At 44.4% G+C, this 13,555-nt stretch overlaps 1 protein-coding gene across 4 annotated transcripts in view; it reads left to right on the forward strand.

Moving 5' to 3' along the window:
* RAI14 (retinoic acid induced 14) overlaps positions 1–13,555 on the forward strand; it is a 143,904-nt gene that overhangs the window by 79,063 nt on the left and 51,286 nt on the right. For 2 of the 4 annotated variants that reach the window (XM_056112116.1, XM_056112119.1), the window contains exons 1-2: positions 8,641–8,749; positions 9,014–9,144. In XM_056112116.1, the coding sequence (XP_055968091.1) occupies positions 8,696–8,749; positions 9,014–9,144 (185 nt within the window). In that variant the 5' untranslated portion in view covers positions 8,641–8,695. Of the gene's footprint in view, positions 1–8,640; positions 8,750–9,013; positions 9,145–13,555 lie in introns of those variants that run through there. The other 2 variants (XM_056112117.1, XM_056112118.1) reach the window with 2 other exon arrangements.

Raw genomic sequence — 13,555 nt, forward strand, 5'->3', positions numbered from 1 at the left:
GATTTCAACCCCAAAGCACTAAATGTAGAAAGCTATCTTTTCCATGTACCAGGGGATGTCCTCAGCTTGGACGTCTGGAGTTAGCAGTAGCTGAAGAATCTTCCGAAGTTATATGCAAACTTCTGAGTGTATATGGTATTCCATGAAAATGCCATAACTTTATCTGATTTAGAGGGGATTCTGAGCCATCTTAAGAACCAGACTGCAGCAGGCTGTAGGATTGTCTTCTTTCTAGAGATGAAGAAACAGCAAATGAGAATGCAACATTGACCAGAATAAACAGGCCCACAAGACCCTCTAAAATGTGTGTGTGTGTGTGTGTGTGTGTGTGTGTGTGTGTGTGTGTTTGAGGGGAGAGAGAAGGGAGGAGGATGGGGGTGAGGAGAACACAATACAATCTAGCTTTTAGCTATATAGCTCTACCACACTCCTACATCACCAGTATAACTGGAGCCCTGACCCCTGGTCCCCCATTACTTCCCCTTCTCAACTTCTTCCTCCTCCCCCTCTTGATTTCTTTCCTTCTCTCTCCTCCTTCCTGAACTGTGAAGTCAGTGGTGAGCTAGGCGTTCCCCCTTTACTATATTTCCTCATCCCATTATTCTGTGTACCACAGATAAGTGAGATCATCCTGTGTTTGTCTTCTCTGGCTTCCTTCACTCAATATACTGTGCTGCTGGGACCACCAAACTTTGTAATAATATGCCTGTCGAGATGGCAGCTGCTTGCGCACAGGGTTGCGGGAGAGGGGGAATACAGAGCATGAGAACATTGGTGAAAGGAAGTTAACATTGATGGTGGGATTGGTGTTGAGATATTTGTATGCCTAAAGCTCAGCTAGATCAACTTTATAAATTATGGTTCTTTAATTAAATAAAACATTTTAATATCCAATAACGCTTTTGAGGCATAAATCACCATAGTCATAATCTCATCCTTAAATTGGTCACAGCCTCACCCATCTTCCTGACTTTCATGGTATCTTTATCTTGGCTTGACTTTTTTTTTTACATTTTTCTCCCGTTGGTTCCATGTGGTGCTGGGGTACCCTTATGCAAACCATGCTTATTAGCCCTTTGTGCCATCACCTCAGCCCTGTCTTTGCTCACATCTGTGTGTGCATCTCTGTACTATAGTTTAGCATCTATGTGTGTGTTCCTGTAAAACAGGGATCCGAGTTTCCTGGGTTTTGTCTTTATACACACGCAGTCATACCGTTGTTTTCTTTGACAACTTGTGCTCCCACTGATACTGTCTTTTTTTTAAATATATATCCAGCCATGTAATTACAATTTGTTCCCTTTCCTTCTATTGTTTGCTTACATTTTAGTTTACTCATCCTCCCCGGTAGTTGGATAGCTGGTATTTTTTTCTATCATATAGTAACATGTTTTTTAAATAATTTTTTCATTAAGGTGACCAAAGTATCTTAATGTTACACATTTTAAAGGTACAATGTAAACATATCAAATCTGCGACCACAGAGCCAGTAATGATCCATCACAGTCCATGGGATCTTTCAAACACTCCCCTTCTTTGTTAGCTTCAGTTTGGTGGTCAAAGTCCTAGGGTTTATTTACCTTGGACACTGTCCATTCCCTTGTTTTGTTTCGTTATATGCCACATGGGACCGAAATTAAGTAGCATTTGTCCTTTTAATTCTCATTTATTTTTCTGAGCATGGTCCCCTCCCATTCCATCTATGTTGTAGCAGAAGGCAAAGTTTTATCTTTTTAAATAGTTGAATAGTATTCCACTGTGTATACATACACCACAATTCTGTCCACTCCTTGGTCACTGGGGATTGGGTTATTTCTAGACCTTGGCTATTTTATAAATAGTAGTACAGCAAACATGGGTATTAGACATCTTTTTGATTTTATATTTTATGTTCCTTGGGTAGACACCTAGGAATAGAACTGCTCGATCATGTGTTAATTATACTTTTAAAATTTTGAGAAACTTCTGTACTGTTTACCATAGAGGGCAAGACAGGGACAGTCCTGTCAGCAGTGAATGAAGTTTTTTGGTCTCCGTCTCCCACCAGCATTTGTTTCTGGGCTTTTGGTATAGGTCCTTCTTGCTGCTTTGAGGTGATAACTGTTTGTCGTTTTGATTTGTATTTCCCTGATAATCGGCACTGCTGAGCATTTTTTCTAGTGCCTGTTGGCTATCTGTATGTTTTTCTTGGAGACGTGTCTGTTCAGTCTTCTCCTCATATTTTAATGGGATTGTTTTCTCGTGGTTTAATTTTGTACGTTCTTTATATATCTTGAGTACTAGCACTTTGTCAGACATTTGGTATGTGGGCATTTGCTCCCATTCAGTAGGGTGTCTTTTTATTTTAGAAATCATTTCTTTCCCAGTGCAGAAGTGTGTGTGTGTGTGTGTGTGTGTGTGTGTGTGTGTGTGTGTGATGATTCTATTTGTTTATTTCTGCTCTGTTTCCCTTGCTGTGAAGTTGAATTACTGTGGTTGAGATCATGGAGTGCTATGTCTATCTTTCACGTATTTTATGGATTCAAGTCTAAAATCTTTCAGTCCATTTTGAGTAAGCTTTAATGCATCCGTCGTGGGAGATAGTCACCCAGACTCGTGCTTTTATGAGTCACTAGCCAGTTTTCCCATCACCATTTATTGAAGAGACTTCTTCCATTTTATGTTCTGGGCACCTTTTGTTAACATTGCTATGCACAGATTGCAGTTCTTGGGAAAAACCTAATATTTAAGTTTTTGTGGAGGGCAGAAATTCCTAGTTCCACGAGGAAGTGTGAAGCCCTCCTCCTATCACCTTCTTTAATAATGTATCATGGAAAAGGGAATCTTTTCAAGTAACTTCTCTGATTAGCTGAAACTTAGGTTTCTAATAAGAATCTTGGTAAGGCTTGGAGCCTGTCTCAGATTCCTGGATCCAGAATCTGCAGTAATGGGGCCTGAAGGCAGAGTATTTGATAAGTACCCAGGTAATCCCTGGGACTGGAGACGGTGTGTAAGACTTAGCTCATTAGTTGTGAACCAGTTTAGGAAAACTGTACTCACAATTAAAATCTGTAGACAGATTCAGGTAATTAGAAGAACTGAGTTCATAAGATTTTTGGGGGGGCGAGGGGATGGATATTTGAGCCCATTGAGCTGCACTGCTGACTTAAGCTTGACTCTGTGCTCAGGGTTGACTCCTGGCAGTGCTTTGGGGGTTGTGAGGTAGGAAGAATGATGCCATAGGTGGGAATGGAGCCCGGGTTGTCCATGTATACGGCAAGCACCTTACTCACCGCCCTAGCTCTCCAGCCCCTTGAAGAAAAATTTTAAACCTAAAACATGGCAACATGGTATTTCGCAAAAGAAAGACAGACTTTTATAAATGAAAGAGCAAGCATTTGCTATGTCAGGAGAGTTTTCGGTTAATCAAGAAAAACCTCCTGTTAAAATCTGTAGGACACGGGCATTGGTGAGGCACCACGGGGGTAAGAAATAAAGGCGGTTTGTCAGTGCTTTCCGGGAGCTGAAGACAGGGAGACAAAATGAGCACACACTGAGCTCTCCAGCAAAAGCCCGGCTGCGATATTTCATCAAGTCTAGACTGTGGGCTTGAGTTGTGATGAGTAGGCGGCCCTGTGGGAGGCCGCGGGGGAGAGGGGCAGAGAGGTCACCTGGAAGGGCCCCGCTGGAGGCTGCGGGGCTTGTGCTGGGCTTTTGGCGGAAGCCTTTGGGAAGAGGCAGACGGGCCTTCTAAAGCAGGGCTTTCCAATGTCATTAGCATGATTCCCCGACAAGCAGCATGTTTCCTCTAACCAACCAGTGTCCACAATACGCAAGTGTCATAAACCCCTTCACCTTATTACATACGATACATCTGATGTCCCGATGTTTGTTTTCACGCTCTTTCTTAATGTTGGCCTGACCCATTCATAGCATTGGAAGGGGCCTTGCCCAGTGTTGAAGCAGAGGTAGAGCCTGTGTTTCGGAGAGTTCACCAATCAAGGAGGGACCCCCATAGGCAATGGCGGGGAGGGGGGCCGTTGAGTATGTTCAGAGTCCACTCCAGTGCGAGTATATGAGCTTATGGTTGGGAGATGTTATGGCAGAATGTCAAAATCCACCTAGCCCAGAGACATCTTTCTAAAATAAACTTGTGGAATTCTGTGCTTCACACCAACTTATTCTTTGTTTTTCACCAAGCTGGGTACCCAGCAGTTCCGTTTGTTGAATGACCCAGAGATCACTTCACACACCTCAGTCCCACAAGACTTAAAAAGCCTCAGTCCCACAAGACTTAAGACAGATCTATCTCAGTGCCAATTATGAACCCTTTCCTGAGACTTGACAGGCCAGCTAAAGTGTCGGGGAAAACAGAGATGTTCCATGAAACCCTTCCTGGAGTTTGATGATTGACTAAAAAGATCGACAGAACTCAAGAAGGTCCTTTATGAACTGGAAAGTACCATTTTAGTTTAGTTTGAGGATTTTTTGTTTGTTTGTTTGTGGGGAGGCCGCACTGATGGTGCTCAGGTCTGACCACTGGCCATGCCAACAATTGAAACAGCATCAACCTTGTCTCTGGCCTACTGCTAGTTTATTTTGAGGGCTGCAACCCAGGAACAGCATAAGGTAAAAAGCAAAAGTGTGTGTGTGTGTGTGTGTGTGTGTGTGTGTGTGTGTGTGTAGCATCTAGCCCATCCCCACATACACCCACCCCTTCTTCCCCAAGCTTCATGGATGGCTCAGAACATCTGTAGGTGATTGATTAAACCATTGGCCATTGGTGCATCACTCAATCTGCATCCCTTCCCCGCTAGGAGGACACCGCAAATTCCAACCGCTAATCACAGATTGGTTCCTCTGGCAACCAGCCCTGTCCTGAAGCTATCTAGGGATTTCCCGTGTGTGTATGAGGGAGATCTCATTAATATGAACTCAGCTTTGCTTGAAAGAAGCTTCTGAGGAGTAACAAAAGAGGCTCCTTTCAACCATTCACTAAGGAAATTCTTTGCCTCTAAGAAGCTCTTGTGTGGGAACCAAGGACAGAGCTGTAGAAGTATTTCTTGTTATTTCTCAATATCATAACCTCTTTGAACAGCCCTACCTCTGGACACAAGACGGAGCAAGATAAATCTTAAGCATAAATGCTTCAGATTCTTGGTGATGCTTGAGTTCAGTTTTGTCTCTCCCGGCAGAGGGAATGAGAATGGGGAGAGGAATTTGCATCTGGCTTTGTCAAAGCAGTGACATTAGAAATGTTTATTAAACACACATTTTTATCTCATGTTTGTGATTGGCTGTGGAATTTGGGGCATAGAATGCGCTGGATAGAATAGTTTCACAAAAGAATTTCTGCAGGGACAGGTTTAGAGTGACTGAATAAATGAATGAAATTCATTAAATGTGTAACCATGTCCTCTTTGCCTCATCTGGTCTAAGAGAAATGTACCTTCTGGCTGCCCTGAGGAGACTAGATGAAAGAAAATTTTAGGGTTTGAGGGATGTGTCATTGACCTTGTCCTTCAAAGAATGTGTCTGGGAGGATGGGGGGGGGGAGCGCTTTCCTGCTGTCTCCTATAGAAATGGAGCTCCCTAAGAATGCATGTGTAACTAATTTTAGGGAGCCCCCACAATCAGATTCTTCTCCCTCAGAACTGAGTGCCTTTAGCCACACTGAAAAGGAAAATCCTTTCATGTGGTCTTCCCCTGCTTAAACGCTTTCAGTCATGCGCTACGAGAGTTAATATTCTTTTGATCTTCCCAGCCCAGTTCTCATTTGACTGGTTTACACTGAGAAAGGATGTTAAGAGACAATACTAATAATACACTGTGGGTATAATGTAGGTAGGAGACATTGGGCCCAAATGTACTTCAGTAAACTTGTAAATTCTGTTTTGACATAAAGAATGCAATCTGGGGCAAATAAGCTGCAATCTGTTGTGGGTATGTGGTGTCTTTTGTTGTCAAGGAAAGCTTCCTGTTCTGCTAATGAATTCTTGTGCCAGGGGCAGTATATTTAGTCTTTCCCTTCAATAAACAGCCTGACTTAGGATTCAGACCAAAACTTGATGTCTTCTTTGCAAGTGGATTGTTATGGAAGTGTGCACGACATTGACCCAGACACGTTTTTGCTTTGTTAAAAATATTGACTCATCAAAGGGTGAAGGACAAATGCTAAGTTATCTGTCTCGTGTAATAAAGAGTGGCCAGCATCTCAGCCCATGAGGCTCCACCTGTGGAACTGATTGAAGAGGCAGAAGATGTAAGAGGTGGAGGCGTTTGCCTTCTACACAGTGGTCCCTGGTTCCATCCCCTGGACCAGAAAAGGTCCAACAGCACTGCCAGGACTGATCCCTAAATGCAGAAACAGGGAGGGGTCCTGGAGCATTGACAAGTATGACCCAAACTGTCCCACTGCTCTGTTTTCTCAAATAGAACCGAGTTTGCTGAGGGATTGGGGGAGGGAGAGGAAGCGTGAGAGAGGACCAGAGACCAGGATACGAGGTGGAGGGATGCTTGGACTCTGGCGGTGGGTGTGGTGTAGCAGCACTGTATTCCCAAAACATCAGTATTAGCAACATTGAAAATCACTGACCCTCAATTTTAAAAAAGAAAGAAAAGGCCCAGTGGGGATACAGTAAGGTGGAGGTAGACAGTACTTTGTTCATTAGCCTGGATAACTGAACTCATTAGCATCACTGTTTTGTGGTCATGAAAATGCCCCTTAACTTTATTTTGCAGTTGTGTCTTAGCTGTTTGGGGTTAAATAAACAGGACTATAATAGATCAAGCTGAATATAAATATATTGACTCGCATGGAGCTGCACTGGTGTGGGCTGGCCACTACCTACAGGCACTTGATGTCTAAAATTCGAGTTGAAAAGTCAACTCTGGGGCTGGGGGATAGCTCAGTGGAAGAATATATTAGCATATTCCTCCACTCCCCTTCCCAGGACATACATATCACACTTCCCAAGATATGTGCTTCATCTCACTAGCTACATTCCCTGGGTCCAGTAGCCATGTGTGACTCATTGCTGGTTGTTTGTTTGTTTGTTTGCCAGATGATTCTTTTTGGGTGCTGTTGGGGCCACACCGGGTGATGCTTTGATACTTCAGGGCTATTTCTGGTTTTGTGCTCAGGAGTGACCCCTGGCGGTACTCAGGGTACTATAAATGGTGCCGACATCAAACCAGGGTTGTAGACTTGGGCCTTACCCCTGTACTATCACCCTTAGCCCATAGGTCAGATAACTATTTTGGGGGAGTTGGGAAGGATATTTTGTCCTTTGTAGGCAGTTGAGCAGACCCTCAGCCTTTCACCTTCTAGTGTCGGTACAGTTTCCCAAATCCTGACAACCAGAACTGTCTGCAGAGATCTCCTGGTGTTCCCGAGGGACACCATCACTTCTGGGGCCCATCCCTGGCCTCCTGGTGTAATTAATTCCTGATGTGCACAGAGACAGCATTCTCCTAACTTTAAACAGTACTGTTCTAGAGGAACCCTTTGGTAATGTTTAGTTAGGATTTTGAGCTTTAGGAAAACCTTGATCCTGTAAAATTCTCCCTTGTTCATTTTCAAATATCCAAGATCTGTGCCTGGATATTCCGGTGGTGGGGGGAGTGGGTCTTGATTTTGTGGCAGTGGGACCAGGAGTGATCTTTTGTGGCACACACTCTGCCCTGTCTGTAGATGCATCTTTGGGGGCATTAGGAAGCATCAGGGACAAGTCAGTGGGAAGGACCGGGAAGGACCGTCCACAGCTGAAGGGGCCAGCAGGAGTCTCAGGAACGTGCTGCAGGGAAGGGCAGAGGGCAGACTGGGCATGCTTTGATGTGCCCCAGACTTTCTGTCCCCGCTTGAATGAGGCATATATTCCCCCCCTGCACCTCGTGATAACCCTCCTGTATTCTCCCACTTCTGTTTTATAACTTTCCTTGGCTCCCTGCTGCCAGTTCACATTGGAAACTTCTTAGACTTGTGCTTCAGGCCCTCTTTTTTCTTGATCGAAGCCTTGTGTGCCTGTGTAAGAGTGGAAAATACATTTGGGGTGCCCAAGAGTTTTATTGCTCCTATGACTTCCAGAATTATTTTATAGATGGTGGTGAAGGCTTTGCCCAAAGTTGGGTGAGGTTAAATTGTTTGCTTGAGAAGAAATTTTGTTTCTGGGCATATTTTACCAAAATGGTTGCCTGGACAACCACTTTAAGTCAGTGGGAGAAAGAGAGGAGGGGAGGGAGGGAAATTAGGGGACACGGCAAACAGCAAAGAGTATCAGTAAAAGCAGAGGAGAAGCCTGGAGCCATAGTACAGTGTGTAGGGCTCTTGCTTTGCATGCGGCAAACCTGGGTTCAATCCCCGCTACCCCATAGGGTCCCCTGAGCACCACCAGGAGCGAGCCCTGAGCACAGAGCCAGGGGCAAGTTCTGAACATCACCAGGTGTGCCCCAGAAACAGTCAAAAAAGCAGATGAGGCATTGTATCTAGGTGTCACCTTGAACTAGTGGCTATGCGGTGCCCTAACACAGCACAGGTCCTCTGAGCTGTGACCTGGGTCGAAGGCCAGGACACTGAGAAGCCAGCTGGAATTGAGCTGGAATTAAGCTAATGTGTAAACGGGTCCTGTCTCAGTAAATGACTCCCTCTTCCCCAGCCCACTTAAAAGTCACTCGATTGCCGAGTTCGGTGACAAGCTGCGGTTCCATCGAACTCTGGATGTTTTCTTTTGGGAAGCCAGGCTTCTTGGGGGTGCCCACGGTGAGGACGAAGGTATTGCTTAAGATCACTTAGTTGGGAGAGATTTTTAAATGCTGTTGCTCTCTTTAAAATAGCAAATTCGAAAAAATTATGTGGGTGGGGGCTCCCTGGTAGTGCCAGGGACTAAACCCAGACCACTGGACATGCCAGCCATGGGTTTCAGTCCTGGGAGCTGTCCCCACTGATTCCTGGGTTTTGATGTGAAAGAGAGGGGAGACGGGGAGTCCTATTAGGGTGGTTTTGTTCACAGCCTATGTTTCCCTTTTGCTCCCACAGACGAATGAGTGGAACAAGAATGATGACCGGCTGCTGCAGGCCGTGGAGCATGGAGATGCGGAGAAGGTGGCGTCGCTGTTGGGGAAGAAGGGGGCCAGCGCCACCAAGCACGACAGCGAGGGAAAGACCGCGTAAGCTACAGAGACCGCGGCTGGGTGTGCTCGGGAATCTTTTGGATCCACAGGGAACTGCCCTACTGTTCTAGTGGCCCCTTCGGAATAAGGCCCCCAGAGTATGTTCAGATATGAAGGAGGGTGTTTGTGTGCATGTCGTGTCTCAAGGGAGAATCTGAGCTTGAAGGAGCAAGCCCCTCTCGGAGTTCCCGACACACCTGGGGCATGACTTTGCATTGGCTCTATTTGTTCTCAGCAGTAACCAAAACTCACACCAGAGAAACAGCTCCAGGATCACAACCAATGACGGAGGGGTGGAAGAGGCGCTCTATCATAGATTAGAAGCAGCATAAAAGAGAAAAAAAGTTGTTTTTCATAATCCTCAAAATTCATTCTATTAGCACACTAGAATCCTTTCTTAACCTATTACATGAATCATAAAAGTTTTGCTTTAGAAGTTTCTCGTTGTGCTATTCTTCACCACCTTGATGAAATATGTATTCTGGAATGTGTGTCTCAGTGAATCTGTATCCAGTCTTACTCTGGCAGTATTATGTAAGGTTTGATCTTTGACTTTGGACCCAGTGATAGTCTGGACTGTCTGTGTGTTCCCTATAAGATGAAGTAATAGAACATAGCCTCTGGTGTAGATACAAGTATCACAAAAGATACTGACATTAGTTGGGTGCGCCCAAGCCATACTGAGGACGTGAATGTAGGGTGTTTCTGTAACCAGTGACCCAAGAAAGGAGATGAAGCCTTTTGCTTGTTTATTATTATGGTATCTGGGATTCATTTCGAGTCATGACCTTTGGGCATCTGTTTAGATATGGACCAGATATTGGCCCACACTGGCCCACTGTAAATCTTTGTAAATAAAGTTTTATTGGAACGTAGTCATGTATGGGCTGGAATGATAGCACAGCGGGTAGGGCATTTGCCTTGTACACAGCCAACCCAGGTTCGATTCCTCCGTCCCTCTCGGAGAGCCTGGCAAGCTACCGAGAGTATCCCACCCGCATGGCAGAGCCTGGCAAGCTACCCATGGCATATTTGAAATGCCAAAAACAGTAACAAGTCTCCCAATGGAGACATTACTGGTGCCCGCTCTAGCAAAATTGAACAACGGGATCACAGTAACAGTGATACAGTGATAGTCATGTATATTCACTTAGCAGACTGCAGGCTGCTTCTGCCCAGCAAAGGTAGCTTTGAGTCATCAGAACAGACTATAAGTCCCACAGAATTCCAACATCTGGATTCTCTGACTCAACTGGTTGACCACCTCCTGGTTTATCCCAGTTATCCTACCTCGAGTAAGGAACCTGGAGTTTGCTCCCTGACCTCCTGTTTCTCTAAGGCTGCAGTGCTGCCATACTGCTCTCGAGCAGAATGAAGCAGGTAGGTGTGGGAGAGGGGCCTACAGGTCTGGTTATGGTAGGGAAGATGCTAGCCCAAAGCGAGTCCTCAATAAAACTCAGGCCCTTTCCTTCTCCATCTGGCAGAGCTTGGCTGAAATCCCCTAGGATAAAAAGAGCCATGCGTGCCACTTCCAGATGTTCTGGATCAGTAGGGAAGAAAGCTGTATTGTTTTTATTTGCCCCATGTAGGTTCATTTAGAACAGCCTTCTTGTACCTACAGACAGGAAAACAGGAGAAATGCTACATGGACCAGCTGATAGAAACAGAAATCAATGCAGATATCATTTAATTTTTTAAATCCAATGTTAGGAAAATACAGTTTTAGCTAGTGTGACCATCTGCTGCTGTGCAGAGCTGCTGCATGGTTGAGGGTAAATTTTTGATGGACTGAAGACCACAGGTTGAAGAACAGGGATCTAGACATTACATTAACTGTAGACAGAAGAACAAAAATGCCAGGACACTGTCCAATGTTAGCAACTTTCGTCACAGAAACCCCTCTTTCCAGAACTCCCTGAGTCGCGTAGCTTGATGCCATGCTGATTTCGGGGTCCCCGCATGGAATGGGACTGAGCTGTATGCAGGAGCCAGGCTAGTCGTCTCCAGAGGGAAGAAAGATTCCTGGCTCAGACCATAATCTCCAAGCCAGGCAGTGTTCAGGCTGAGTTCCCCTGCTCCTCCTTCCTGCCTCTGTTTATTTTCTTCCACATTTTCCAAGGATGGCCTCTCCAGGGTACAAGGTAGAACACTTGACTTGATCATTGGGACCCTCTGAGCAGTGGATGGACGTTGGTGATTGGTTAATATTCTCTTGAGTCATTTGCCTATTCATGCTTTCCATGTTTTCAGTTTTGATCCTCTTGGACTCTGATGATGATTTCCTTGATTGGAGGCCTGTGATTTTTTCCCTTTTAATTACTTTTATTTTTATAAAGTTGTTAACAATAATTCATTATGTTTAATATTCAAACACCAATCCCACCCCCATGCACCTTCCCACCACCATAGGATAAAAGTGTATAAAGATTGTTGTATTTCATCTGGAGCCACGTAAGCCTTTGTATAAGAGATTACAAGCATGTATATTAAACCTAAATAAGTGTGTGCTACTTTTGGTACATCTGAAGACTAGGGTGGTCCAGAGAGGTCCAGTAACTCTGAAATTTAGAATTTGATTATAGAACAGATTTACACATGGGTAAGGTCTATGCTGCTCTATTCTTGGCCGTTGATGAGATTATATGGCGCTGGGGGCAGTTTGTGGATGTAACTTCCAAGCTACTGGAAAACTGGGGATCTAGGAGGAGGAGGAGGCCCAGACCCGTCCCAAGCGAGCCTGGAGCTTTCAGTCACGGGTTCTCATACTGGGTTTTTTCTGCAAATTCTCTCGTAGGTGAGGCCTGTCCCAGCCTGTGGAAGGTGACCTAGAGCATGACTGTGGTTGAGTTCTGGAGGTTTCTCACTGCCGGGGCTCTTCTGGGGTCCAGAAAAGACCTGTGACTTGACTGCACTACTATTATTAGAGCATCAAGCTCACTGCTTCTCTTATGGTAGACAAATACACATTTGTGAACAAAGTTGGCCTGCCTCCCCCTTTACCGACCACACACACACACAAACACACACATGCACACATGCACGTACACATACACACACACACAAAATATCACATGAGAGGCAGAGCTCTCTGAGCACAGTGCCTGAGATTACACTCCTGAACGTGTCCTGGGATTTGGGGTGTTGTAGACACATTCTACAGCTGCCTTTCCCCTCTGCTTCTCCCAATCCAGCTGTGCAGGTCTGCACAGGACAGCTTTTATAGCCATCCTGAGAAAGAGAAGATAAATGCTTCTGATTATTTTGTCTAAGACCAAAAAATGAAGAAGATAGAAAATGTAGATTAGTGACTTAGCCTCAATTGTGAGCATCTTTATGAATGTGTATGTTTTGCTGATGAAAGTGTGTCTGCTCTTTTTGTTTATGGGGCCAAGTTACACATAAGATAAAATATGAACCACCTGAAAACCTTTGCTGGAGCATTCAGTACATTCATGATATTATGCACTATCATCATTATCTAGTTTCAATAGTTACTCAGCACCCAAATGAAATTCCAGTGATACTCCTCCCCCCCAGCAATCACTAATCTGTTTATGTCCCTAGGAATTTACCTGTTCTTGCTATTTCATATGAGTAGAATCTTGTTAAAAGAGGTAATTTGTCCTTGCTTCTTTCACCTAGCAGATTGTTTTCAAGATTCATGATGATATGTATCAATATTTCATTTTCATCTCTTGTAATAATAGAAATGCACACAGTATGGGTTTTTATCATCTTTTAATTTAATTTAATTTTTATTGTTTTAGGGTCACACCCAGTGATGCACAGGGGTTACTCCCGACTCCTACACTCAGGAATCACTCCTGGTGGTGTTCGGGTGACCATATGGGACCTGGGACTCGAACCCTGGTTGGCTGCATGCAAGGCAAACGCCCTATGTGCTGTGCTATCACTCCATCCCCAGCACTGGTTTTTAAAACAATCACTTCCATTTTGCAGATGCTAACAGTAAAGCCCACGTGATACCCTGCTGAGCTCTAGAACCAGAGCTTTTGCCTAGTATGGCTGCTTTTTTTTTTTCTCTTTGACTATGTCATTTTCTCTTTGATGACTCTTGTGTAGGAAGCTAGAACTGTATGAAAAAAGGGAAAAAGAAGAGCATTATTTTTAGTGCAAGATTTTTCATCACTCATCATTAATATGCATTTAATTTTTCTATTTGTAATATCTCTTTGGATAATACTTTGTTAACTGATCACTGGGAATTCAGTTTTTAAAGAAGCCTTGCAGTGAAGTCTGGTAATATCCTGGGTAAATTCATAAAGAGTGCATTAACTTGGTCGTTTAAGAGGAATAGAGCTAACCTGGTGAACATTAGAGTCTGACGTAGACTCCTCCTGATTCCAGAGCCTTCACTCCCCAGAGAACCCGATGTTCCTGAAAGTGC

Source organism: Sorex fumeus, unplaced genomic scaffold (genome assembly GCF_029834395.1).
Source record: "Sorex fumeus unplaced genomic scaffold, SorFum_2.1 ptg000015l, whole genome shotgun sequence".
Classification (NCBI taxonomy): Eukaryota; Metazoa; Chordata; class Mammalia; order Eulipotyphla; family Soricidae; genus Sorex; species Sorex fumeus.